General features: G+C 35.9%; 1 protein-coding gene across 1 annotated transcript in view; it reads right to left on the bottom strand.

The window, feature by feature from the left end:
* Nucleotides 1–983: 983 nt before the first annotated feature.
* Nucleotides 984–27,938, bottom strand: part of Pkc98E (Protein kinase C) — an 85,793-nt gene continuing 58,838 nt past the window's right edge. The window contains exons 8-14 of the mRNA XM_068369700.1: nucleotides 26,308–26,433; nucleotides 25,496–25,650; nucleotides 24,069–24,207; nucleotides 5,720–5,908; nucleotides 4,937–5,083; nucleotides 2,741–2,925; nucleotides 984–1,267 (exon numbers count right to left, since the gene is read on the bottom strand). Coding sequence (XP_068225801.1) covers nucleotides 2,755–2,925; nucleotides 4,937–5,083; nucleotides 5,720–5,908; nucleotides 24,069–24,207; nucleotides 25,496–25,650; nucleotides 26,308–26,433 — 927 coding nt within the window. The 3' untranslated portion in view covers nucleotides 984–1,267; nucleotides 2,741–2,754. The remainder of the gene's footprint in view (nucleotides 1,268–2,740; nucleotides 2,926–4,936; nucleotides 5,084–5,719; nucleotides 5,909–24,068; nucleotides 24,208–25,495; nucleotides 25,651–26,307; nucleotides 26,434–27,938) is intronic.

The following is a 27,938-nucleotide window of genomic DNA, read 5'->3' as shown; positions in this document are numbered from 1 at the left end:
AGAAGACAGACAAATCGCTGTATGTCTTTGAGAACTACAAAAGCCGTTACCACACCAGCTAAAATAGTACAGTTTTATCGTCTATCTGCAAGTCTTCAGTAGTACAGTGTTGTGACCAGAGCAGCAAGACTGACTCCTGTGGGCACCTAATAAGCACTTTTCCTAACCACAACACAGGGCAAAAAGTCTTATTCGAATACTTCACAAGGCTCACAAAAGCTGGTCTCCTCACAAGCATGTAAAATTGTGCGTAGATAAGTCTCTAAGGTTAAGATTGCCCGTGGGGCGAGAAAATGCAAGTGGTACGGGTCGTCACTTTTTCTCCTCGTTTATTTCGACCCAGCTATAAGCATTACCATCAATTCAATCGAACGAGTCGAATTCATTACCGTTAATTATGAATGGAAAGGCCTCCAATGCTTCTCCTCTCTCGGCGTTCTGTCGATTTCTTAGAATATATTTCCGTCATAGAATAAAATCTTTGGTATTCCTCCATTAAAGATGTTATGCAAATAAAGAGCATTGCAATTTACACGACGACTTTCATTCTCTCGCCCAGCAATTATCATTATTCACTGGTACTGATTGACTGGACAAGAAACTCCTCCGTTTTTTTAAAGCTCATTTTCTGCTGGAGTACTATCTAGAAATCGACGTTTCTCCCTCTTTGGCGGGAAGAAACGTCGTCGCCAGTCTTCGGCGGCTCCTCGCCGCAAGGAGACTCATAAAAGACTGGCTTTTAAACATATCAATATACTTTGAGTTTCAAAATTATTAAAAATATTAAATCTTCCAATTTCTAACAAAATCACTTAATAAAATAGTTAAAGACAAAACAATAATGTTAACATTAAATACTACTGTATATTCAATAAAAAAAATTAAACATGTTGAATAAGTTTTTCAATAAATATATAAACACATTTAAATTTATATATATATATATATATATATATATATATACAGTATATATATATATATATATATATATATATATATGCATGTATATTAAAATATTCAGAAACACTGTAACCAAGAAGTTAAAGATTCATAATGATACCTTTTTTTCAAAATCATTTCATCCAACTAGAAGGAACAGAATCCGATTTCCTCGTTTCTCGCACTTCGTTACACGTCACAGTGTAAAGAACTTCAAAAATAATTTCTTAATTTGTTCACCTGCTTGATTATTAATCAAATGGTTTCTCCCTTATCCGGGAAGATTTTTTTTTTTTTGGAAACTTTGGGACACAACGTATCTTTGTACCTGGAAAGAAAAGAATGAGAATGTTAATTGATTTTTTCCATGACTGAATAATCGCTATTAGCCAGGCAAAGATTCATCGGATTCACCGATCGATGGAGTCGAACGGTCTCTCCTTCCGACGGATCTTAACCCTTTCACCCCCAGGTTATTTGGAATTTTCCAACCCTTAACCCCGAGTGATTTTTTTTTTTTTCAAGCACATTTGAGTCTTTCAGTCGAGAAACATGCCAAGCGCCATTTTTAAAAAGTGTCAGAAATTGCGATTGAAAAATAATAATAATAATAATAATAATAATAATAATAAAAATAATAATAATTATTATTATTATTATATTGATAATTATAATAATAATAATAATAATAATAATAATAATAATAATAATAATAATATAAATAATTTGAAAATTGGCAATTTTCAATCGCGATTTCCGACACTTTTTAAAAATGGCGCTTGGCATGTTTCTCGACTGAAAGACTCATTTTGCAATATATATTTTTTAAATTGCTCTATCAGCCTTAATTTTCATCATAGAGACGTCAGGTCAGTCTCATTCTCTTGGAAAATGCCTGAAGTTTCTCAAAAAAATTATCAAAAATATGCAAAAAAAAAAAAATAACAGTTTTTTGCAAGGACGTACCAGTACGTTCAAGGGGGTAAAGGGATGAGTTTTGTGAAACGTACCAGTACGTCCTTTGGGGGTAATAGGGTTAACACGCAAGTAAAGCCTGAACTTGATTCTAAATATTACAAGATATTTTGACATTTAAAAATACTGAACAACAAATATTTAGCATACTTATGTAACTCGGCATCTAATAATGCTGAACAGATTACTTTTAAAACTTTTGATTTTGTTATTTATTCCTAGCAATAATAACAAATAATAAGGGCAAATGAGTTTCAATAATACCAATATTAACAAATTTCAAACAGGGTAATCAATATGAAAATCATCATAAATAAATTTATGACATGAGATACAGAGTAGATTTTTCATGAATTTTTAATAAGTCAATACTTATGAGTTTTGGATTTATCTGTTTCCATTCACTAACGGGGACAATATTCAATTGTCAATTAAAAAAAATAAACTACCTCATCATGAATCTCGTCTTCAATAGTTGATTTAAATACTTTTTAAATAATTGTTCCGTAACTGGAATACAAACCTTAGCTATTTAATAGGGGTATTTACTTTCGGCGTAGCTGAAAGTAATCCACCTATTAAATAGCTAAGGTTTGTATAGTTAGGAAAAATACAAATTATCTACAAATTTTTCATATTTGTATTATTTGATGATGAGAATTTTTTTCTAATAAAATCATAAATATAGGCAAAATAAATATCTTGGTCTTGCATCAACAAAAAAAAATGAACCAAGATTAAACCTTTTAGGAGCATCCTTTCCTCACAAACACTAGGATATCCAATGCCCTCCCTCTAAAAAAATGTCTTTAACCAAATAACTTACTGTCCTTCATTGATTTAGGCTTGAACGGGAGCAGCAACTGATGTTCTGAAATCTCTGTTCACGCATGAAAATCCTCTAAATTCATCTTGATTTATAGCACGCACCACCTCGGCATTAATGAACGTTAGGACAGGCTCCTCTTTCGTGAACTCGGCATCGAAGTTGACTGCATCTTTGCGTCCCTTCTGCAGGACGGAAGAAACGGAGAGAATCGGTGTAGACAGGTCATAATATTATAATCATTACTAGCTTAGCCATAACCCTGGTTAGAAAAGCAGGATGTATAAGCCCAAGGGCACCAACAGGGGAAAATAGCCTAGTGAGGAAAGGAAATAAATTAGCTACAAGAGAAGCAATGAACAATTAAAATAAAATATTTCAAGAACAGTAATATTAAAATAAATATTTCCTCTATAAACTATACAACCTTAGAAAAACAAGAGGAAGAGAAATATGATAGAACAATGTGCCCGAGTGAACCCTCAAGCAAGAGAACTCTACCCTAAGATAGTGGAAAATAGCTAACATGTTAATAATAAACTATTTAATATAGTAGTCTTGTGAAACTTGGGGATCAACTTATATTACCAATAAATATTTTTGTATAAGCCAAAAGATAAAATATTTAATGATGCACGATAGTAGTGTATATTAGTTTGACCATGATAATTTACTGTAATGTATGATAATGTCGAATTATTCAATACCTATCGTTTTCTACTTTTGATAAATTTATAAATAATCATGATTAATATGTAATGCATATCATAAAAAAGCAAGCTATATGGCTTAATTTGTTACTAACATTAACCGTGCTAATTTACATACTGTACAGTATATAGTACATACATACATATACCAAAGGCACTTCCCCCAATTTTGGGGGGTAGCCGACATCAACAAGAAACAAAACAAAAAAGGGGACCTCTACTCTCTACGGGCCGCGGGGGCATAAAACAATTAGAATAGCGCCAACGTTATCCCTGCGTGTCGTAAGAGGCGACTAAAAGGGACGGGACGAGGGGGCTGGGAACCCCCTCTCTTGTATAAAAAATCTTGTGAGACAGCAACAGTATATAGTACTGTACTCAAAACTGAACGGTAATTAAAAATTCTATACACTATCCTACAATTATTTTTTGTGGTAGGATATACTTTAATAAATAAAAGTCATGGTTAATTATCTACATTTACAGTACAATTAAAAAATTATCCAATTCAGGTTGATTTATTGAACAAATTAACTTGAAATTTTTTTTTAACCTTACGACTTTTCGAAACTTTTCCCAAACAATTTTACCTTCGACTTCTCTCATTCTTATTTCATTATTGCCAATCTGCAATCACATCTAAAATAGGCCCTAGCAACCAATGGCTCACCCCTAAGGAACATGTGTAAGCTCAAGTTACTATGAACTTTCCTCATTCTCCTTTAGAGTTTTACATCTTGTGTTATTACTACAACAAAATTAGTGTCCAGAGACTACTGGCTTACATTTCAAGATGATCACAAGACCAATCAGAAGGACTACATAAATGAAAGGAAAGTATCTAGGATGTTTAAGTGTCCTATCCCTACACAAGAGGATCAGAAGGACTAAATAAATGAAAAGAATGTATCTAGGATGTGTAAGTGTCCTATCCCTACACAAGAGGATCAGAAGGACTAAATAAATGAAAAGAAAGTATCTAGGATGTTTAAGTGTCCTATCCCTACACAAGAGGATCAGAGGGACTTATTAATGAAAAGAAAAGAATCTAGGATGTTTAAGTGTCCTATCCTTACACAAGACCAATCAGAGGGACTAAATAAGTGAAAGGAATGTATCTAGGATGCTTAAGTGCCCTATCCTTACACAAGACCAATCAGAAGGAGTAAATAAATGAAAGGAAAGTATCTAGGATGTGTAAGTGTCCTATCCTCACACAAGAGGATCAAAGGAACTTAATAAATGAAAAGAAAAGTATCTAGGATGGACAATGCAGTGTTCTGTATTAGTTTCAAAATGCTGTACGGTAAATTGATTAATATCTTTCTATATACACACCAGTAATGTCCTAGAGGAAGACAACACAAGTTATAATAGTTTTGTTTTCATACTTCCAAGACTTATTCGACCACCTGATTTATAAAACAATTCAAAGTAATAGCACAGCTCCTCATACGTATAAAACCGGCCTCACCGTATTACTTACAATCTTAGGTGTGAATGGCGGTTTAACTTTACGCTGCTCGAGGGCCTCCCAATCAATTTCTCTGAAGAACTTATGGTTACGAATTGCTAACTCTCCGCCTCTCTCCATTACGCATCCTAAACGTTTTGAAGCATCTTTTGTCATAAACTGTAAAAAAGAAACTTTGGTTATCTTCAGTTTACTGAAAGACGCAAATACAGAATACCTTTACATGCTCAAACCACGTTACGACACAGAAATTGCAAGACCAATGTTAGTTTCAAAGCCTGTTGTACTAACAGCGCTATATACATATCGTGTATATTACCCTATAGTTATCGAATTCCTAATATGAATTTTTATCTCTATTACCGTCACTCCCAATAGCTCAATTTCAACATCTTTCAACTTACTTCTTGCATTCACTCTCAACATCAAAACTTGTTTCCATACAGGAAGGTTTGCTCAACTATTCCTTCCACAGATGATTCAAGCCACATTCAATCTTTATTACTTTCTGCTACCAATTTGCTTCTCCTTTTCAGCGACTCCTCTTTATTCAGCTTTCCGTTACCCATATCTACTAGCAAATACTTATACGAATCAATAAGAACCATATCAAACAGTCCTTCACATTTTTGGTTTCAATTCACCATCATAATCAAAACATTCGCTCACATTTACTGCAAAAAAGAAAAAGAGGAAACGTTTCTTAGAAACCTTCAACTTAAAAATCAAAACATTCGCTCACATTTACTGCGAAAAAGAAAAAGAGGAAATGTTTCTTAGAAACCTTCAACTTACCCCTTTTAATATAGAAACTGCTTCCTTTGATAACCAGACCGGATACAAAACTTCTTCGTGTAGGATGGATTCAAAGAGATCATCTTCATTGTCCGCTTCAAAGGGTGGCTGTCCGGCCATCATTTCATACATGAGCACACCCAATGCCCACCAATCTACACTTGCTCCATAATCTAATTCTTTGAGGATCTGAAAGAGATAAAAAAAAAGACACCGACAATAGTATTTATTTGTAATTCAGCCTTAGAATGCTATTCTAACAATACCATTTAATACCTTAAGGCTTTCTGCTTTTTTTGCTAGATGGACAAAAATACTGTATTAAACAACTCAACCTTCCGTCAGTTACCCAGTGCAGAAAAAAATCACTCTCCACACCAATTTGTGTGGACACTGCAAAAAGGAAGGAAACTTATGAAAGCAGTTACAGTATTCTGGAATCTAATCCTTGTAACATACAAGGACATGCCGAGATTAACTGAACACTAAATCCATTAATGACGGTACTTTACCGGTCTTGTATCTAACTATTCACTACCTGATAGAATATGTTTTCATTAGAGTTAAGTTACTCAACATGTTTTGACTTTCCTAACAAAAAAATTGTTTAAAATTAGAAATGTTTCTCCGTAACTATCTAAGGATAGAGTTCGATTGCTTGAGGGTATACTTAAGCACACTATTCTATCTGTTTTCTCTTCCTCTTATTTTTTATATGGTATGTTGGGCAGGATAAATAGAAGGGTCATAGATGCCTGGTGGTTTATCAAGAGGTTACCTTTTCCCTATCGATTTTTCAATCTTCTCTGGTATTCATTTTCAAAACCATCATTACTGTACTCACTTCAGTTGAAGTGGCTATCCTGGAGGGTCTTTAACGTTGCATCGTGTGTCGGCTCTGCCATTTTGACTAATTTTACGCCACATTTTATCTTTAGTCTATGAGTTGCAAGTCTCTCTCTAAACATATTAGTGTACATATTTTGTAATCGTTATTGTTAAATTCATTTTGAAGTGCGATGAAACTTTTTTATTGCCTTTAAGGGTAGAAGAGACTCTTCAGTAATGGTAAGCAGCTTATCTAGGAGGACGACACTCCAAAATCAAACCATTGTTCTCTAGTCTTGGGTAGGGCCATAGCCTCTGTACCATGGTCTTCCACTGTTTTGGGGTAGAGCTTTTTGCCTGAAGGTACACTCAGGCACACTATTCTATCTAATTTCTCTTCCTCTTGTTTTGTTGAAGTTTTTATAATTTATATAGGAAATATTTATTTCAATGTTGTTACTGTTCTTAAAATTTTATTTTTCCTTGTTTCCTTTCCTCACTGGGTTATTTTCCCTGTTGGGGTCCCCTGGCCTTATAGCGTCCTGCTTTTCCAACTAGGGTTGTAGCTTAGCAAGTAATAATAATAACAACTTTCTGGCGACATTGAGCAAAATCAGGGACCATTACGTCCTAGACTTAGCCAGTGTTGTCTAGTGTATTGCAACAGTCATGGACTGTATGCCAGTATTCAAGACCTTACAGTTGCCTTTAGACAGTATGATCGTCTATTATACTCAGAAACTTTGGTTTCTCAAATGAAGCACTCATCTGAGTTCCTTATTACAAGTTTAAGAAACCAAAAACTTTGAAAAGGGATGCCAGTCCTAGGGCAAGGGGAATGGCGTGTATAATAGGACTGAATACCCTGCTTCACATAAGTCCTGCTACGAATGTGGACGTCATGAAATTAAGGTAATAAAAGTTTGTGATAGTCATAACAACTTTTATTTGTGTTCAATCCATCCAAATCTAAATTTGGATGATTCTTTTGTGCTTGTTGGTGATTTCAATGCTCACCATAGGGATTTGGTTAAATTCTGTTTCTCCTACTGAGCTTTGGACTTTGCCTCTGAATCTGGCTGTGAGGAAATCATAATCGAAGCTATTCGCAGGTCTAGTAACTGCTTAGACCTAGTATACAATGATTCGCCTAGTACTATAAGATTAGTTCTCCAGTTGGGATGTCTGATTATGCCTTGATTTCATTAGTGGTGAAGACTGAGCAGCCTATACCGGATGTGTCATACTCATGTAAGATTTATATGAAATCTCCAGCAGACTGAAATGGCATTTTCAGTGATCTTTTGAATTTGAATTGGTCAAAATTGTATAGTAGTGTTGATCCTGTTGTTTTCTTGAATGAGAATTTGGTCAACATAACTGATAAGCGTATCCCTTCTCTTGTGCTAAAATACTGAGTGAAGGACAAACCCTGGTTCAATGATGAGTGTAGATGTCCTTATTTGGAGGAGGCGGCGGCCTATCATCTACGGAAGGATATCAGATCAGACTTGACTTGGAATAACTACACTCAGCTAAGAGCTATTGCTCATAGAGTTTATGCTTCAACTGAAAAGTAATACAATTCAACCATAAAAGAAACCCTTTCTTGGATAACCCAGGAGTATAAGTGGTGGGATACCCTTATATCTGCACTCTGGTGTAGACTAATCAGATCCTCCTTTACTTAAAACCAGATAGCTCTGTAACTCACTGTCCAAAGGTAATGGAAACCCTTTTATGGCTGATTATTTTACAGTAAACAGAGTAATGAGAAACTTGATCTTGCTTATTCCTGTTTTCCTGAGGCAAAACTGACTAGTTAAGCTTTTTGGTCCTACGAAATTAAAACACTCTGTTCCCTAGTTTGAAATTTGGCTTTTGCAAAGGCCTTGGAGCATGTGATGCTCTTCTTATAACCTCCAATGCTGTAAACAAATCCCTGGATTGTGGTCAGGAAGATTGTTTAGCTTTGATTTTAGAGTTGTCTTTAACCGTGTTAATTATGAGTTCCTTGTTTTCAAACTCAAAACAGTTTGAAGTAGATGGATTTTATTTTAGAACATTGTTGAATTCCTAAGTAATAGATTGCAAAGAGTTGTTATTGATGGGTACCATAGCTGATATTCATCAGAGTAGTGTCCTTGGCTTATTACTTTTCTTACCATATTTAAACATGTGGTTTGACCTAGAAAAGAGGATTGTTGCATATGCAGATGATGTTACTCTCTTGGTTTCGATTCCATCTCCTGAATGGAGATCTGGAGTTGTTGAATCCTTTAATAGAGATCTGGCTAAAATCATTTCATGGTGCAAAGTATGGAGCATGAAGTTGAACCTTAACCCTTTTACCCCCAGGCTATTTGGAAATTTCCAGCCCTTAACCCCCAGGGGGTTATTTTTTTCCCAGCACATTTTGCAGTATATTTTTTTTTAATTGCTCTAACAGCCTTAATTTTTGTCATAGAGAGGTTAACTTGGTCTCATTCTCTTGGAAAATGCCTGAATTTTCTTAAAAAATTATCAAAAATATGAGAAAAAAAAACTTTTATAGCATTTTTTTGCAAGGACGTACTGGTACGTCCATGGGGGTAAAGGGATGGCTTTGGTGAAACGTACCAGTACGTCCTTTGGGGGTAAAAGGGTTAACAAAATCAAAGCATAATTGTAAGAAGCTCAACATCCAGATCTCAGCATTAATTATGTTTCTTTAACTCTATATGACTCTTAAAACTTTAGGTGTGATTCTTGATTGCAAATTTACTTTTGAGAAGCACATTCTGTCTGTTTCTTCTTCAACTACACAACATATTTGCCTATTAAGAGTCTTTCAAGATTTTTGGTGATGAATCTATTCTGAAGAAATGTTTTAATTCTTTCATTGTCCTCTATTACAAACACACTCTAGTGACTATGTGGCTTTTATCCCGCCAATAAATTTTATACAAACTATCCCATCTCCTTCCTCCAAACATTTCTGAATCCTATAATCTATTTTAATAGGCTGGGAGGAACGTAGAGGTCCCCTTTTTTGTTTTGTTTCATTTGTTGATGTCGGCTAACCCCCAAAATTGGGGGAAGTGCCTTGGTATATGTATGTATGTATGTATAATCTATTTTCGGGAGCCAAACTTCCTCAAAATATTCTGATCTATCCTTTCACCTGTGCTAACATTTCTTACCCCCTTTTCATACTCCAACACTTTTACTATGCAAACAATTCCTTTTAACAGCTCGTCACTTTTCTCTTATAAACTAACAGTATAGAAATTCACTACCATAAAAGAGTGTCAACTCTCATTTTGCTATCATTCAGTATATTCACTTCAACATTATTAAACATATTAACCCTTTTACCCCCAGGCTATTTGGAAATTTCCAACCCTTAACCCCCAGGGGGTTATTTTTTTTCCAGCACATTTTGCAGTATATTTTTTTTAAATTGCTCTAACAGCCTTAATTTTTGTCATAGAGAGGTCAGCTTGGTCTCATTCTCTTGGAAAATGCCTGAATTTTCTAAAAAAAAATTATCAAAAATATGAAAATAAAATTTTTTATAGCATTTTTTTGCAAGGACGTACCGGTACGTCCATGGGGGTAAAGGGATGGCTTTTGTGAAACGTACCAGTACGTCCTTTGGGGGTAAAGGGATGAGTTTTGTGAAACGTACCAGTACGTCCTTTGGGGGTAAAGGGATGAGTTTTGTGAAACGTACCAGTACGTCCTTTGGGGGTAAAGGGATGGCTTTTGTGAAACGTACCAGTACGTCCTTTGGGGGTAAAGGGATGGCTTTTGTGAAACGTACCAGTACGTCCTTTGGGGGTAAAAGGGTTAAGGATTTAATTGTTGCTCCATCTTCCGCTCACCATTCATCCTTATAACCTTACTCTTGCTCAAGTTTACCGTTTTTCTTTATCCTCTCGCAAACCCTTTCACAACGTCGGCTGTGTATCTTCACTATCCATAATGCCATATCAACACCAGGTTCAAAATTATTTTCATCAGAACTTTGCACGAAAAAAATTTGTCACATGATTATTTTCATCATATGTATTCAGACGTTTTGCTGATAGACATTAAAAAGCTTTAAAGATACTGTAATAAGAATTATTTGCAAATTGGGAAAGGATCGGCAGGCTTACTTCTACTTTCACACCATCTACGTAACTTAGAGAAATCGACAATTCTCTACGAATGAATACCATCTTTTCAAAACACGAAAAACAGTAGACAATATAGGAAATCCTCGATGTCTACTCAAACCTAGGCATCCAAAAGCACTTGGCTCAAGTAAAGAATTCTTAATTCGCAGAACTGAGAAGCTAACGTTATCTTTCAAGATTTTATTGTGCCATGATTTGAATAATTTCCTCCAATCTGGTCTTCAGCAGTTACTCTCATCTGAAATTATTAGACCAAAAATTTAAGCTCTACTGATTTACCGACCCGATTTGAATATTTCTTTATACGGTACAGTTATTCAAGATCATTCCAAGTTGTATATTTTTCATAATTCTGGTCCTTTGCATTCAGGTCTCTTCAGACCATACCATATACAATGTGTGCAGTTTATTTCAACAGTCTTCCTTTTTCTTGAGTATACTGTAGTTCATTATTACTCAGCGTTCTAGAAATTTAATTCTGGTTGTGCCCAATATTGTGGAACTTCAAAAGTTCAAAGTTGGAGCAAATGCTTTTTTGTTGACCAGGCAGACATGAGTCTTTTTATAGTTTATTTATGACATATTTGTTTTTGATGTTGTTAATAGTTTATATGTGACATGTCTGTTTTGACATTGTTACTTTTTTTAGAATGATTTATTGTCAATTTGTTCTCTTCATTTATTTATTTCCTTATTTCCTTTCCTCACTGGGCTATTTTTCCCTGTTGGAGCCCCTGGGCTTATAGCATCTTGCTTTTCCAACTAGGGTTGTAGCTTGGATAGTAATAATAATAATAATAATAATAGGTTTTCATAATTACTGTAGTTGAATAAGTGGAACTTTAAAAAAGTTAGAACTTAGTATAAATGTTACCAAGTCATTTAAAATCATTATTTATCTAAATCGTTCATACCTAATGTACTTATTTTCTTAATCTTTTATTATTTTATCTAAAGCTCCGTTATTTTTTGCACCGAGCTGCTTTCCCTGTTTGTGCCCTTGAGCTTATAGCAATCTTGGCAGTATAGAATTATAAGAACAGCAAATAAAGATATTCTTATATAGTATCACTATGACTATTGAGTAGTAACATTTAAAAGGTTCAGGCGGTTCATTGAACACTATTAATCCACTGAAAATGTCAAAGCCTCGAGTCTAACTATATGTAACAATTTCAACATTAGACCATTTTCTCATGATAGATATTGAATTTTTCACGGCCAGCTGAAGAAGAGATTTGTTAAGCTCAAATATTTACAGTAGTTAAACTAACACTTCTAAAATCAGATGCCATACTTTGAGTTCACTCAGCAACTTCACGTTTCGTTTTCTTGGGTCACCCAAGATTTGGTACACTAAGGTAATAAATTTTGGACATATTCCATTAGAGAGGATTTCTTTTTTGACTTATTGTACTGTATAAGAACTCTTGCTTTTCACTTATCAATCTTCCAATAAAAGCCCTCTTGTTTATTGTATCGGTTATATTAGATCACTCTAAAATGATACACATTTTAACTGGGAATTATATGAAACACAGCACTTCAAATAGCAAACAATTTTCAAGTAACAAACAAGTACCAAGGTTTCTGATCTAGTAACGTCTGAGGACGGATCTGTTTATCCGTTTCTCCACTTGAAAACAGAATTCTTGAATGACAAACTTAACTTTATAATGTAGCCTACTCCACTCTACTCAAGTCATCAAGCTATCATTGCAAGGAAATGTGTTAAGTTAAGCATGCCAGTTCCTCTCAAATGTGTAATACTCTCTATGGTCACTAAGCAGCGTTAGAAACCTACGACACTTACTCGACCGCAAACGATTTCGGGATGTTGGTACCCAAACACTTATAAAGTTTACCATACTGTACTGTACATTACAATTGACTACTTCTTCAATCTAGAAACATACCAAAAGTAGTCCCATCAAACTACTTTACAATAATAGTACTCTACTATACCAAGCATCACCCTATGTAATGAAAGCTCTTCCGTGCACTAGGCTGTATTAGAATCAATGCAGTTTACGGTTACTGAGCATCATGAACCAAAATAAACTCGGTAGCCGTGATTCAATAGAGAACTGTCTTTTCATTCACTAGAGAGGATATCTAACTTACAATTTAGTTTCACCTTGAGCTCTTCGTAGCTGCTGGAGAAGGTCCTCAACTTACAAAGTTAACCCTTTTACCCCCAGGCTCTTTGGAAATTTCCAACCCTTAACCCCCCAAGGGGTTATTTTTTTTCCCAGCACATTTAGCAGTATATTTTTTTCAAATTGCTCTAACACCCTTAATTTTTGTCATGGAGAGGTCAGGTTGGTCTCTTCTCTTGGAAAATGCCTGAATTTTTTCAAAAAATTATAAAAAATATGAAAAAAAATTTTTTATAGCATTATTTTGCAAGGACGTACCGGTACGTCCATGGGGGTGAAGGGATGGGTTTTGTGAAACGTACCAGTACGTCCTTTGGGGGTAAAAGGGTTAATTAGTTCCAAGCTGTTAGTAAGTCAAATTGTCTAATTTCATTAAATTTTAGCCTTGGGAAGGCCTAACTTGAATTCAATGCCTATGACTTCCAGCTACGAAAGTCTACACATAGTCGGGTTTCATATGAAATAGATATTAGGTTCTTATAAATGTTGTTTTGCTTACTGTTAAATTATATACTGTATTTCATTATAGTATTTCTTTACTTATCTTTGTTATTTTGAGTTGGATTTGTGTATACCGGTATATCTCCGAATGTGTAAGTTGACGATCTTCTATACTACCATGCAACTTGAAAAGCTCTGATATGAGCTAATCGTGAAAGCTAAAAACTTCTAGTGAATGAAATAAGACAGTTTTCGTGGTCTGAATCTAGGACCTTATTACTCGGGTTCAATTCTGCTCAGTCCCCATTTTATTACTGGTTGGAATATTTATCAGGCAAGAAATATTATTTGGCAATGAGACAATATCATCATTACTAAAGTCTGACCAGATCAATAAGTTACGTGTTTCAGTTGTACGGCTGTCCGAAGGTATTTTACAATATCGAAGGTGTATGATATCTACCAGGCAATCTGGAGTCTCCCATCCAACAAGGATGCCTGCAGGGTATAACGGTTCCTATCTCATGAATATCTAGGGAATAATAACAAGTGAGAAATGCAAAGGAGCATATATCAACCAAGGTCCTGTTAAAACAAGGGTACAGTCTTGATAGAATAATAAATATAGTCGATCTAAACTTAGGTCGAATGAATCTGAAACGAAACCGAGTACCATTTCGACTGAAACGGAACTGCGTACCATTATTACCATGTGAAGGGAGTCCTAGCATAGCCTACTTCCTTAAATAACCTACCATAATTACTTACCATTACCATGTAAATAAAAATACAATTTCAACACCGGGAGAAATACGTTGCAACGGCAGCAACCTCCAGCTGCAAAGGCAATCAGAGAAGTCACACAAAAAGACTCATGGAAAATAATGATAAAAAAAAGGTGAAAACCAAGGATACACGGGAACAGCAAAGTGATGTGATCACAGCGAGCAAGGAAAACAAGTGAGGATCAGGAACTCTCATAAAATTTGATGGCAGTAAGTTCTACAAGGTGACGCTTGTCAGTAATATTTGGGATGCATGTGTGGAAAGTGCTATTTCAAAAAAACAAAAAAGATTCCAACCTCATTCAATATCTACAAGACTCTGTCAAAAGAAATTACATAACAGTTATCTGACTATAAGTTTTCCTGATGTAAGAACAACAAATCAGATGTCGTTTACGTTCACCTCACTCGGTAAACTGACTACTGTAAGATAGGACGTGGCGAATTTCAAAGGTCCAAAAGTACTGTACCTCCTGTATCATAGTCTGAACAAGTGACTCCCTGTAACAAATGCAATCATTATCACATAAATTTGTCGTTTGTCAAAACCAAAGTCGGAAATTACAGTGCTGTAACTACACAGGTCAATAGGAAAGTTTGGCTTCTCAATAAAATAAATACAGAAGAGTAATACATTAGTTAAAATAAAATAGGGTGATTTTTAAATAAACTGCCAAAACCAATAAATACGAGTTATTGTATTAGTATAATATCAATGGCTTAATTTCATTGAGTGCTATATCGAAGGGCAAATTACTCAAGAGCTTGCAAGGAGTTAGTGTACAAACAAGCGTCGGGGATGTCTTTAAAACGTGCGCAAGCCTCCACTGCATGCAAGCCGTCGACTTGGTGAAAAAGAATGAATTCAATGAAGAGGCTGTGTTGCCTACATTAAACAAAATACAGAAATCTGAAATAAATGCCAGTGGAGATGCGTGAATTTTGGACAAACCCGTAACCCAAGTACTCCCAAGAGAAGCATAATACAAAATATACACGCTGGTGAAAAAAATAATTCACGTCTATAAGGTGGCTATACTGTGACACAAAACGAAAAAAAAAAAAACGACTAGGCTTACATCAATGACACTGCCTCGTACCTCACCCATCAAATTCTTGCATGAGCTGTGCAGAAGACAGATAAACAAGTTAGTGAAAACATGTAGCCATGGAAACTACTACATTTATTAAATAATAAAATGAGTACATCTATGAACGCACGTCCTAAAATTCCCCCGTCACAACAAAATGTTTATTTCTGGGTTGAATTCTAGCAATCCTCTACTAATTCTGGTCAATTGACAAACGTCTCGAAAGTTTAATCAATGGTGAAAGCTTCTGCTGATTTTCAGATAGGTATCATAAATTCCTACATTATGATTAGAGAAGATTGGTTCATAGGAGCTCATGCTTCTGAAACATGTCTGGACTAGTACGTTGCTCTACGTACTTCCAATTTACCGCACGTACAGTACTCTCAATTGTTTACGAATAAATTCTGTGAATGTGACGCTTTTCAATTCATTCATTTCCTAGTTCTTACAGTTCTTGGGCTCATATCAAAGGCTAGTACATAGTAATTGCCTAAATTGTAATAAACAATCTTCTCTTCCATAACGCAGAATTTACAATACTCTGGGTAGTGCACACTGAGTTTACTATAATGTTATTCAATGAGCTTTAGGATTGGGAGTACAGTATTCTAATATAAGCAGAGACAAAAATCGTGTCATCTAGTTTCCATGACTATTAAACAAATACACATTACAATAAACTAATAACTCATTACAACACAAGACAGCTAGTATATTGAGTAATAATAGTAATTTGCACTATTGAAGACATAAAATACGTACTTGGCAAATAAAAAAATTAAAAACATTATCAATTGGCTACAAAAAGTTAATCAGTTAAAGACATAATCTAAAAAAAATTAGAGTAACCAAACAAAATAAGCTACAAACAGCATCATTCTCATTCTTAAGCAGATGAAAATGTAAAATACCAAATCCTACTTATACCAACACTTTAAAGGCTTAAAGGCCGCTCATGAATGGCAGAGGCGAGGTACAGTGACATTGCCCTTTCAAGCAGGACAATGCCCTAGAGACTGACCATATATACATATGATCAGCGACCAAGCCCCCCCTCTCCACCCAAGCTAGGATCAAGGAAGGCCAGGCAATGGCTGCTGACGACTCGGCAGATAGACCTACAGGCTCCCCCAAACACCCCAACCTTAGCTCACATGGATGGTGAGGTTACAGCGACCAGAGAAACTAACTAATTTGAGCAGGACTTTGAACCCTAGTTTGGCATTCACCAGTCAGGGACGTTAGCACATCAGCCACCACAGCAATTCCCAATTCCTCGTCGAGGCACAAATACTAAGATGAAAAAGGAAGCGTGATATTTTTTGATGTTGTAAAATGCGTTAAGAACAGTACATCAGAAAACTAGATTTCATTATCAATCTGGCCAGACTGAAGAAAGGGTGAATCTCCAACAATTATCAATGCATTCAATATCGTTTTAATGTTGGCTTTTCTCTTTGTGGGGTTAAATATGAAATTTGTTCCCAAGATATTTCATCTCATGCCCTTTCACTGGGAGCTTTCATTTTTTTCTGGGTCTCAATCCAAGTTCCCGTTTTGTGATTTTTACAGCCATTCCTACTGGTATTTATCATCCCATTTCAATATCTATAGTTTTTCTCACTGAAGATTTCCATCCCTATAGCTCCTCTCATTGTTCCTCCCCCCCTTTCATCCTTAGAGATTCCCGTTTATTTTCTGACTCCTCGTCAATAACTTTGACACTCCTTAATTTTCACTGCGATCTCAAATGAAACAAACTAAAGGCCGCTCCATCCATGAATCTTAGCATTCTGTAAAGCACTGTTTCTGAATCTTGTTATTTTTCAGTGCAGGTTTCAAAAGCATAAGGTAGCAAAGTTTTTACGGCATCAAAAGGACTTTCCTCCGCCCACTGGATATATTTCAACTTCATCTACTGTTGCCATTCTTACTGTCCTCTCATATACTAGCTTGTTAATTCCATATAAGGCTAAGGCTATAAAGTATTCCTACATCTAATAACTGGGTATTAACAAAACACCATTCTCACCCTCTCTTGACCAATTGCTAGTTTTATATAATTTGGGTACCAAAATTCCTTTATTCCACATAAATTTCATGATCCCTAGCACCTCTAATGTTACCATCTGTCACAGAGCACCATATAGTGCCAAGTTCCCATAATATCCACGAGGGAATTCAACACTCATTATTTTCTCAATAGCAGAGGCCCCTACAGTTCTAATGTAAAAATAAATTCCGTCATAAGAAGTGTATCCGTACAATAGAAGAGGCTGCTATATACTCACTGGACTTTGAGCCATCCATAAGAATAAAACTAGTTGCTTTGTTCAGCAACATCTATTTATCAAGGTATTTCCCTCCAACATCAAAAAGAAAAAATAAAGAACAAAAGGGGACTTTTCTTCTCTTCACTCCTCCCAGCCTGATGAGGGATTCAGCAGAGTTAGGCTAATACTCCTAGGGTGCCACAACCCACCCTTCCCCGTTATCCACCATAAATGAAGCTTCAGTATATCGAATCACCTACTGCTGCTACCTCAACGGTCACCAAGGCGACCGGAGGAAGCAGCAGGGTCTATCAGAACTGTGTCACGATTGCTTGCCATTCATTCCTATTTCTAGCATGCCCTTTTGCCTCTCTCACATCTTTCTTCCTGTCACCCAGAGATTTCTTCACATCTACGTTGTACCTCTCGTGATGCTGATAAAAGTACATTTAAGCATTGACAAAACAGCGATTCCTTTGGTTAACGCAGATAGCCGTGTTCCTCATTAGTCAACGGACAAGATAGCACTACTGTTTTGAAACGAGGGCAATAAGAACTTGTTAAAACATTCCTCATTCCTGCGTAACTTTACGATATAGTGAAATTAATAATCTTTAACTTGATCTTAATGATAATACACATGTAAAATCAGATGGTGCCTTTCCTGTCTTTATGAATACAGCCAATTCCTTGGATACAAAGTTTTGGTAAACTGGTAGCAAGATAGCGTCTATTCCATATAAAAAGTTCTTCCCATATCTGAATTCCTAAGCTGAGAGTAATCATCTTTTATGCAATTTGAAATATGGCTGTGATGCCTTTCTTAAATTGTCCTGCTGTCCTGAAATCCCTAGATTCCCAGTCACGAATTTTGTAGGATCCAGCTGAAATTTAGTGGACTTTGATAGTGCTGGATTTGAAGCCCATTAACCCTTTTACCCCCACCATAAGGTTAAATTTCGAGCACATTTTGCTATATAATTTTTTTTAAATTGCTCTAACAGGCTTAATTTTTGTCCTAGAGAGGTCAGGTTGGTCTCATTCTTTTGGAAAATGCCCGAAGTTTCTCATAAAATTATAAAAAATATGTAAAAACATGTAATTAACAGTGTTTTGCCAGAACGTGCCGGTACGTCCTTTGGGGGTGAAAGGGTTAATAATAGGAGTTAGGGGAGAATTTCTTATCATTATTGAATTTTAAAACAATATACAACAAAGAATTGTTGGTGAGAACAATAGTTTGGTAAACAAAGAGTTTTCCTAAGAAGGTGATTATGTAATATTTGCATTAACTCTATTTTGCTGATTTTATATCTTTGACTATTGAATTGCCTGACAAAAAATTGGTTAAATTTTGAAAACTATAAAAAATTATAGGAGTTTAATGTCAATAAAGACATTGGATTCTTCACTTGGATATAGCAGCAGTAGGGGATTCAGCATTATGAAGCTTCATCTGTAGTGGATAATGTGGGAGGGTGGGCTGTGGCACCCTAGCAGTACCAGCTGAACTCGGTTGAGTCCCTGGTTAGGCTGGGAGGAACGTAGAGAGTAGAGGTCCCCTTTTTGTTTTTGTTTCTTTGTTGATGTCGGCTGCCCCCCAAAATTGGGGGGAGTGCCTTGGTATATATATATATATATATATATATATGTAATTATTTCAAATTCATGTCTTTCTTGGTGAAAATTTACGAGATTCATATCCAATTTAAGTCTTCTGAGTAAACCATTGGCAAACTATACCTACCAATTTAGTCTTCAGATCATGTCATAAATTGTTGGGTAAAAATTTGGGTCCTATCAACTATGATATCCCAGACATAAATATCAATTACTGGCAGTGACATTCAACCAGCTATTACTCATCGCAACCAAATCTTGATTGCCTATACCATCTGATCGAGAGGCAATTAATTTCTTTTACTTTTCAATACACAAAAGTTTTTTTAAATGGTTCGTTCCAACAGAGATCAAAGCACATGGGACTTATCATGTAGTCTAATCATTCCAACTTCAAACAAAAATTTAAAAACCGGTACAAATTTGCCTCTACCAAATTAAATGTTAAACCTTTTACCCCCAGGCTATTTGGAAATTTCTAACCCTTAACCCCCAAGGGTTATTTTTTATTCAAGCACATTTTGCAGTCTATATTTTTCAAATTGCTCTAACAGCGTCAATTTTCGTCATAGAGAGGTCAGGTTGGTCTCATTCTCTTGGAAAATGCCTGAATTTTTTCAAAAATTTATCAAAAAAAAAAAAAAAAAAAAAAAAAAAAAAATTGTAAATAGCAGTTTTTTGCAGGGACGTACGGGTACGTCCATGGGGGTAAAGGGATATCTTTTGTGAAACGTACCAGTACGTCCTTTGGGGGTAAAAGGGTTAAAAGAACTCTACTAGCTCTTTTCTATCTTCTACGCTCAAGGGGATTAACTACTACAATGTAATTGTTCAGTGGCTACTTTCCTCTTGGTAAGGGTAGAAGAGACTCTTTAGCTATGGTAAGCAGCTCTTCTAGGAGAAGGACACACCAAAATCAAACCATTGTTCTCTAGTCTTGGGTAGTGCTATAGCCTCTGTACCATGGTCTTCTAACTGTAATTGTTCAGTGGCTACTTTCCTCTTGGTAAGGGTAGAAGAGACAGGAAAGAGAGACTCCAAAATCAAACCATTGTTCTCTAGTCTAGGGTAGTGCAATAACCACTGCGCTTCTGTCTTGGGTTAGAGTTCTCTTGCTTGAGGGTACACTACGGCACACTGTTCTATCTTATTTCTGTTGTTCTTTTAAGTTTCTATACTTTATATATGAAAGATCTAATCTAATGTTGCTATTGCTCTTAGAATATTTCATTTTGGTTGTTTATTACTTCTCTTGTAGTTTATTTATTTCTAGTGTTCCCTTTTCCTCACAGCTATTTTTCCCTGCTGGAGCCCTTGGGCTTATAACATCTTGCTTTTCCAATTAGGGTTATAGCTTCGCTTGTAATAATAATGGAATACATTCTGCACACTTGAGATGAATATCCTTGTCACAGTCAGTGACTAACCTACAAGGAATCTATTAAAATATACAGGACTCCTTTAAGTAATAGGTGTAAGAAAATCCACATGCCAATTTCAATAAAGGCATACCCAGGACATCATCCAAACTAATAAAGAACATTAAATTAATGGCCAGATTGCCTTATTGCCTTATTTTTTGTTTGGGTTCCCCCAGGTCCCTCAGTGTGAGGCACCTCGTATATCCACCAGAGAGTTGCTAATGCATCTTCCAGTCTTGGATGGTCCGGGATGCATCTTAGGTATTTATCGAGCTTATTCTTAAACACATCTACGCTCACTCCTGATATGTTTCTTAGATGAGCTGGCAGCACATTAAATAGTCGCTGCATTATTGATGCTGGTGCGTAGTGGATTAATGTCCTGTGCGCCTTTCTCAGTTTACCTGGAATGCTTTTTGGCACTATTAATCTACCTTGGCTTGCTCTTTCAGATGAGGCAGTTGCGTAAACCTAAAGGAAATATCTGAATAAGTTGCTGTCCTATATAATCCTAACCCACTTTATGTAATGGTGCTTAAATAAATTAAATTCCTCTTGGAGAAAAATTTCAAATCTTAAAGGTTAAAGGTGTCTGGTTTCAGTTCAAGTTCCATCAGAACAGATGCTCACCAGAACGTCAGCTGGGCAAGCCTAACACCCCACTGTGGTGCCCTACCACAGCAGTGGTCTCCCCAGTAAACAGCTTAAACTCACAGTCCTGGGCGGGGATCGATCTGCTGCCATGCAAATCCTAGGCAAACACGTTACCACTGTACTAGCCAGGAGGCCCTAAAGTTCCAAATCATCCTACTCTTATTTTTTTAGGCAAAAATTATTGCTAAAACTTAAAAATATTAAGGAGGGGAGAAACTTACTTTTATAATAATTACATAATAGGAGATGTCTCGTAGGATTTTTATACAGGAGAGGGGGTTCCCAGCCCCCTCGTCCCGTCCCTTTTAGTCGCCTCTTACGACACGCAGGGATAACGTTGGCGCTATTCTAATTTTTATATGCCCCCGTGGCCACCAGCTGAACTCGATTGAGTCCCTGATTAGGCTGAAGGAACATAGAGAGTAGAGGTCCCCTTTTTGTTTTGTTTCATTGTTGGTGTCGGCTACCCCCCAAAATTGGGGGAAGTGCCTTGGTATATGGATGGATGGACATAATAGGAATTTTACATCTTGACAATAAGCCAAAACACCGCAATTTTGTTTAGTTAGTTTTGTAAGGAATTATACACTAATTTTAGAATTAGCATTTATGAAACTAGTTACTTTCTTCAGCCTAGGTTATTCCAGTTTCATTGAGGACCACTTTTGTCCCAACTTCAAATAATTTGAGGTGCTTTATTTTACTGACAAATAAATCCCTCTTGTATGATCACTGACAATTATCTTGCTTCTCTTCCAAGTTCTTCTCTCTGAGGTTACCTCCTTTGCTCTCTAACCCTTTTACCCCCAGGCTCTTTGGAAATTTCCAACCCTTAACCCCCAAGGGGGTATTTTTTTCCCAGCACATTTTGTAGTATATTTTTTTTAAATTGCTCTAACAGCCTTAATTTTTGTCATAGAGAGGTCAGGTTGGTCTCATTCTCTTGGAAAATGCCTGAATTTTCTCAAAAAACTATCAAAAAATATGAAAAACAAATTTTTAAAGCATTTTTTTGCAAGGACATACCGGTACGTCCATGGGGGTAAAGGGATGAGTTTTGTGAAACGTACCAGTACGTCCTTTGGGGGTAAAAGGGTTAAAAGTCTGTATTATTTTTTATTATTTATTTTTCATTCCTTTCAAGTTGAAGAGAGTCTTGGCTTATCTCAAATGGCCTGGGACATTTAGAAAATGTGGGTTTAAAAAAATAGATGGGGTTGTGATGGAACAAAACAAACCAATCCTCAGATGTAGAAGGCATGTGATGGAAAGTGTTATGTGAGGACATGGAAAATTATACATAATCCAGAGTGAAGGCATAAGGGCTACTAGCTTAAATGCTACAAAGAAAGGGAGCAGCTAACCTACCAATTCAGTCACGGCGCTGACAACTAAAACTGACAAAACGGCATACTTGAAGTAGGAAGGGAATGTATAGTGTAGCGAGTATGACCTAACCTAGCTTCATCGAACAATTACAAGGCTGGGTACCTTCATCGAACAATTACAAGGCTGGGTACCTTCATCGAACAATTACAAGGCTGGGTACCTTCATCGAACAATTACAAGGCTGGGTACCTTCATCGAACAATTACAAGGCTGGGTACAGACCAAGCTGTATCCATAGAATAACTAAACTACAATAAAAAAAAACACATTACAACAAGGAATATATTTACCTGAAAATTTGCATGACATTAAATATAAGATGCATGCAGAAGTAACAAAGATGCTATGTAAATTCTGTAATAAAAAGAAAATAAAGACCATTCAATTTACTTAAAACAAAAATCCTGGCAGTAGCTCCTAAGTAACATTTATAGATCAAAAATTTCTGGGTCGACCTGTGGCGGCCGGTGAAAAGAGTCCTTCTTATATATCTTTTTTGATAAAACCTTCCAATTATACCAGAGAAAGATAAAAGCATGGAATGCTGAGGTTACAACCCTCGCGCGAGCACCTTTTGGGTGTCGTGTATAAAGCAAAGGCGATAAAGACGACGGAAGAGTTTTATCTGAATGGGGGTCCCAGGTTGATGGCTATATTCTGATCTGTACATCATTATTTCTAGGTATGTATGTATGGAAGGTGAGATACGATCCACAGCTAGAGCCGGGGAGGCCATTAGTGCTGACGGGGGTAAACCCCGCAGCAGTTGTACTGAGAATTTAAAGTTGAAGGAGGTTGGATGGTAAGTTAGAAGAAAGGAACTGGAAGGTAATGTAGAACTATAAAAACGTGGTTGAAAATGAGGGGACCGAAGAGACACTGCAAGGACCATTAATACCTAAAGTATACCACGTGAGCTGTACTGAAGGCACATCCCCTCACAGTGTAGCGTATGTTCTTCTAGATATGTGACCTCGAAAAAAAAATATCTCCAAAGAAATTAGCTTTTTCAGAGATACAACGATTATGTCTTTTAACTTAACCATGCTATTTCTTCTATATTCTAAAAATACTGTACACAGAATGCCTTCAAATTAACATGCAGTTCATTTAGATGTTTTATAAGGTCCAGTAAAGCCCAAACAAACCAATAGACTGAAGTACTGTTTCCTGAAAATGAAAATCTTAGATCAAACCAAGAGGAAAACATTGTATTACAAAATTTTTAGCTGTAAACTAAAATAAAAAAAGATTATAAAAAATCGCTCCACATCCACTCACCAACACATGATTCGTTACAGGAATCGGATTTTGTAACTTTTACAATGTCACCTGAAATAAATATAAATCTCAAAAGGCGTTACATTTTGCTATCATTTTGTTTAGAAATTTCTATCTGGCCATCTTTCCTAATTCCTTCAAGCATCACGAGAAGGGCCTCCAATCTGATTAGCATGCTCGCTCGTTTGATTCCGCCTCGACCGAATAAAATCACAAAGAAAACACAAGATAACTTCCTTACCTCTGGTGCTATATAATCTGGTGTTCCACAGAATGTTGTTGTTGTCGCATTGTCTGTTATGCCTTCCTTGCACATTCCAAAGTCGGCTATCTTACAGTGGCCTTCGTTATCTAAAAGAATATTGTCTAGTTTCAAGTCCCTGTAAATACATAAACAAAAGAAACCAAAGTCAATGATGAGTTCGTTTCACATAGTTCTACGACACCTACAGTTGTAAAATTTTCTCGTATTAATCAATTAATTATAAATCTCATTAACAATCAACTGCTCCGCGAGGAGTTTATTCCGATAACTTTAGCAAATTTTAAAACATATGTTTCACCCAAGTACAAATATATATGCTTATATATGAAGAGGTTTGAATCTAATAAAGAGGGTTCATTTTAAATTAAATATAACATTAATAGTAATACTACACATTACATTTTGTAGCTTCTAACTTTTCTGAGACTTCATAAGAACCAAAGCAATCACAGTACAAGTGACTATTATAGTTAAAATCATATGTAAAACAAGCAAGTTTGGCATCATCCTCATCATGATCGTATTCCTGTTGGCTGTTCTCTTTATTGGGTTAAGATATAAAACTATAGTCAATTCTTTTAAGTGAGGCAGATTTGCACCGACTCGCAGGGGTGCCCTTTTAGCACGCGAAAGTTTCCTGATCGGTGATTGGTTGGACAAGATAATTCTAACCAATCAGATAGCAGGAAACTTTTCCGAGCTAAAAGGGTAACCGCTGCGAGTCTGTGAAAATGCGCCTCATTAACAAAAATTGAGTATAGTTTACTACACTTTTTCAAAATTGAAGTTAAGAAAAGAAAACATATTAGGTTAAACTACAACTTTTCCTCTATTTTATGTAATATAAGCTGTTCAGAGTAGAAGAAAATTAATAAATAAGAGATAATTATAGAAGCCATTGCTGAAGTCAACCAATAGATCCATAAAGCATCAATAATTCAACCAATTGATCCAAAAAGCATTAATAATTCAACCAATTGATCCAAAAAGCATTAATAATTCAACCAATTGATCCAAAAAGCATTAATAATTCAACCAATTGATCCAACAAGCATCAATAATTCAACCAATTGATCCAAAAAGCATCAATAATTCAACCAATTGATCCAAAAAGCATTAATAATTCAACCAATTGATCCAAAAAGCATTAATAATTCAACCAATTGATCCAAAAAGCATTAATAATTCAACCAATTGATCCAAAAAGCATTAATAATTCAACCAATTGATCCAAAAAGCATTAATAATTCTTGTACTACCGGTACTTTACAAATAAAATTACGAAGACAACCTCTACTTTTGACTACCTACTACAGTAAATCTATTCACAATACAATAAACAATAATGACAATTTGAACACTTTCATGTTGAACTTAGGTTACTCAACACTGCCGTTACTCACCTATAAATAACACCATTTCTATGGAGGAACTGTAAGGCCAAGGTGACTTCAGCCGCATAAAACCTTGCTCGAGGTTCAGTAAACTTGCGGGCCTTTTGAATTTGGAACATGAGGTCACCTCCATTAACATATTCCATTACGAAGAATAATCGATCCTGGCAACGAGAAAAGGTATGTCGTGAACCATTCTGTTTGTCAAATGGTTCATTAACTGTGATTTTAAATGACCTACATTTTTATAATGTTAGGTTATCGATTAGTGATTTCACATGAATTAACCCTCCAAAACCCAACCTAGGCACCTTCAACCAACATAAGCAACACTATAAAGACTGGATTCATGATTTTGATAACCCAGCTCTGGGACATTGAAGGACATTCAGCGCCTATGTACATCAGGGGGAAAAACCCTACTCTATATATGAACGTTCCTTAGGGATCTTAACCCTTTTACGCCCAGGCTCTTTGGAAATTTCCAACCCTTAACCCACAAGGATTATTTTTTCCCCAGCACATTTTGCAGTATATTTTCTTTAAATTGCTCTAACAGCCTTAATTTTTGTCATAGAGAGGTTAGGTTGGTCTCATTCTCTTGGAAAATGCCTGAATTTTTAAAAAAAAATTATAAAAAATATGAAAAAAAAAAATTTTTATAGCATTTTTTTGCAAGGACGTACCGGTACGTCCATGGGGGTAAAGGGACGAGTTTTGTGAAACGTACCAGTACGTCCTTTGGGGGTAAAAGGGTTAACACCGTTAGGTTATCCGTATAAATACCGGTATCACACCGCCTATAAATCCTCGCACCATACCTGGGTTTGGAAGCAAGAATGGAGGGCAGTGAGGAATGGGTGGTGGGCAGCCAGTGCCAAAATACGTCGCTCCGTCATTGTGCATTCCACATCATCGTCTTGGAGTATAACATCCTTTTTCAGCACCTGAAAAATTTCAACCGTTTTGAAGATAAGATTGGAAACAGAAGGTAACATGAATAACCTGACTTACTTAGAAGATAAAAGGCTGATTTAACGACTATAGAAATAAAGGGGAATGCTGTATAGGTGCTCAAGAGAGTCTTGATTTTTAAAAATCTTTCTGTGATTGTCAAATGATTTCCAGTGGCTTCTAGAAGGCCATTTAATTTAACTACATAAGTTCTTTCTATACTAACTTTTTTGATGATTGCATATTTGATCTCCATACATTTCCCATTTAATCCTTTTCTCTAATTTGTATCTAGCAACTCACAGTGACCATGCAAGAGGTCACGAGAGAGAGAGAGAGAGAGAGAGAGAGAGAGAGAGAGAGAGAGAGAGAGAGAGAGAGAGAGAGAGAGAGAGAGAGAGAGAGAGAGAGAGAGAAAAAAAAAAAAAAAAAAAAAAAAAAAAAAAAAAAAAAAAAAAAAAAAGTGAATTGAAAACCGGAATTCTAGTAGCTAACCTGGGAGCTGTAGTAGCTAACCTGGGAGCTGTAGTTCATCATCTTTACTTATCCGACTTATATTACCCTTTGATTTTTAAAGAATCAGGTTATTATTACTTGCTAAGCTACAACCCTAGTTGGAAAAGCAGGACGCTATAAGCCTGAGGGGTCCAACAGGGAAAATAGCCCAGTGAGGAAAGGAAACAAGGAAAAATAAAATATTTGAAGAAGAGTAACAACATTCAAAGAAATCTCATATATAAACTATCTAAAACTTTAACAAAATAAGAGGAAGAGAAATAAGATAGAATAATGTGCCTGAGTGTACCCTCAAGCAAGAGAGCTCTAACCCAAGACAGTGGAAGACCATGGTACAGAGGCTATTATTATTATTATTATTACTATCCAAGCTACAACCCTAATTGGAAAAGCAAGATGCTATAAGCCCAGGGGCTCCAATAGGGAAAAATAGCCCAGTGAGGAAAGGAAATAAGGAAATAAATAACTGAAGAGAACAAATTAACAATAAATCATTCTAAAAAAAGTAATATCAAAAGAGATATATCATATATAAACTATTAACAACGTCAACAAAAAATATGTCATATATAAACTATAAAAAGACTCATGTCCGTCTGGTCAACAAAAAAGCATTTGCTCCAACTTTGAACTTTTGAAGTTCTACTGATTCAACAACCCGATTAGGAAGATCATTCCACAACTTGGTAACAGCTGGAATAAAACTTCTAGAGTACTGCGTAGTATTGAGTCTTATGATGGAGAAGGCCTGGCTATTAGAATTAACTGCCTGCCTAGTATTACGAACAGGATAGAATTGTCCAGGGAGATCTGAATGTAAAGGATGGTCAGAGTTATGAAAAATCTTATGCAACATGCATAATGAACTAATTGAACGACGGTGCCAAAGATTAATATCTAGATCAGGAATAAGAAATTTAATAGACCGTAAGTTTCTGTCCAACAAATTAAGATGAGAATCAGCAGCTGAAGACCAGACAGG

The sequence above is a fragment of the Palaemon carinicauda genome, unplaced genomic scaffold (genome assembly GCF_036898095.1).
Source record: "Palaemon carinicauda isolate YSFRI2023 unplaced genomic scaffold, ASM3689809v2 scaffold82, whole genome shotgun sequence".
Taxonomy (NCBI): Eukaryota; Metazoa; Arthropoda; class Malacostraca; order Decapoda; family Palaemonidae; genus Palaemon; species Palaemon carinicauda.
The sequence above is the reverse complement of the archived record's forward strand: the minus strand, read 5'-3'. Positions and strand labels throughout refer to the sequence as shown.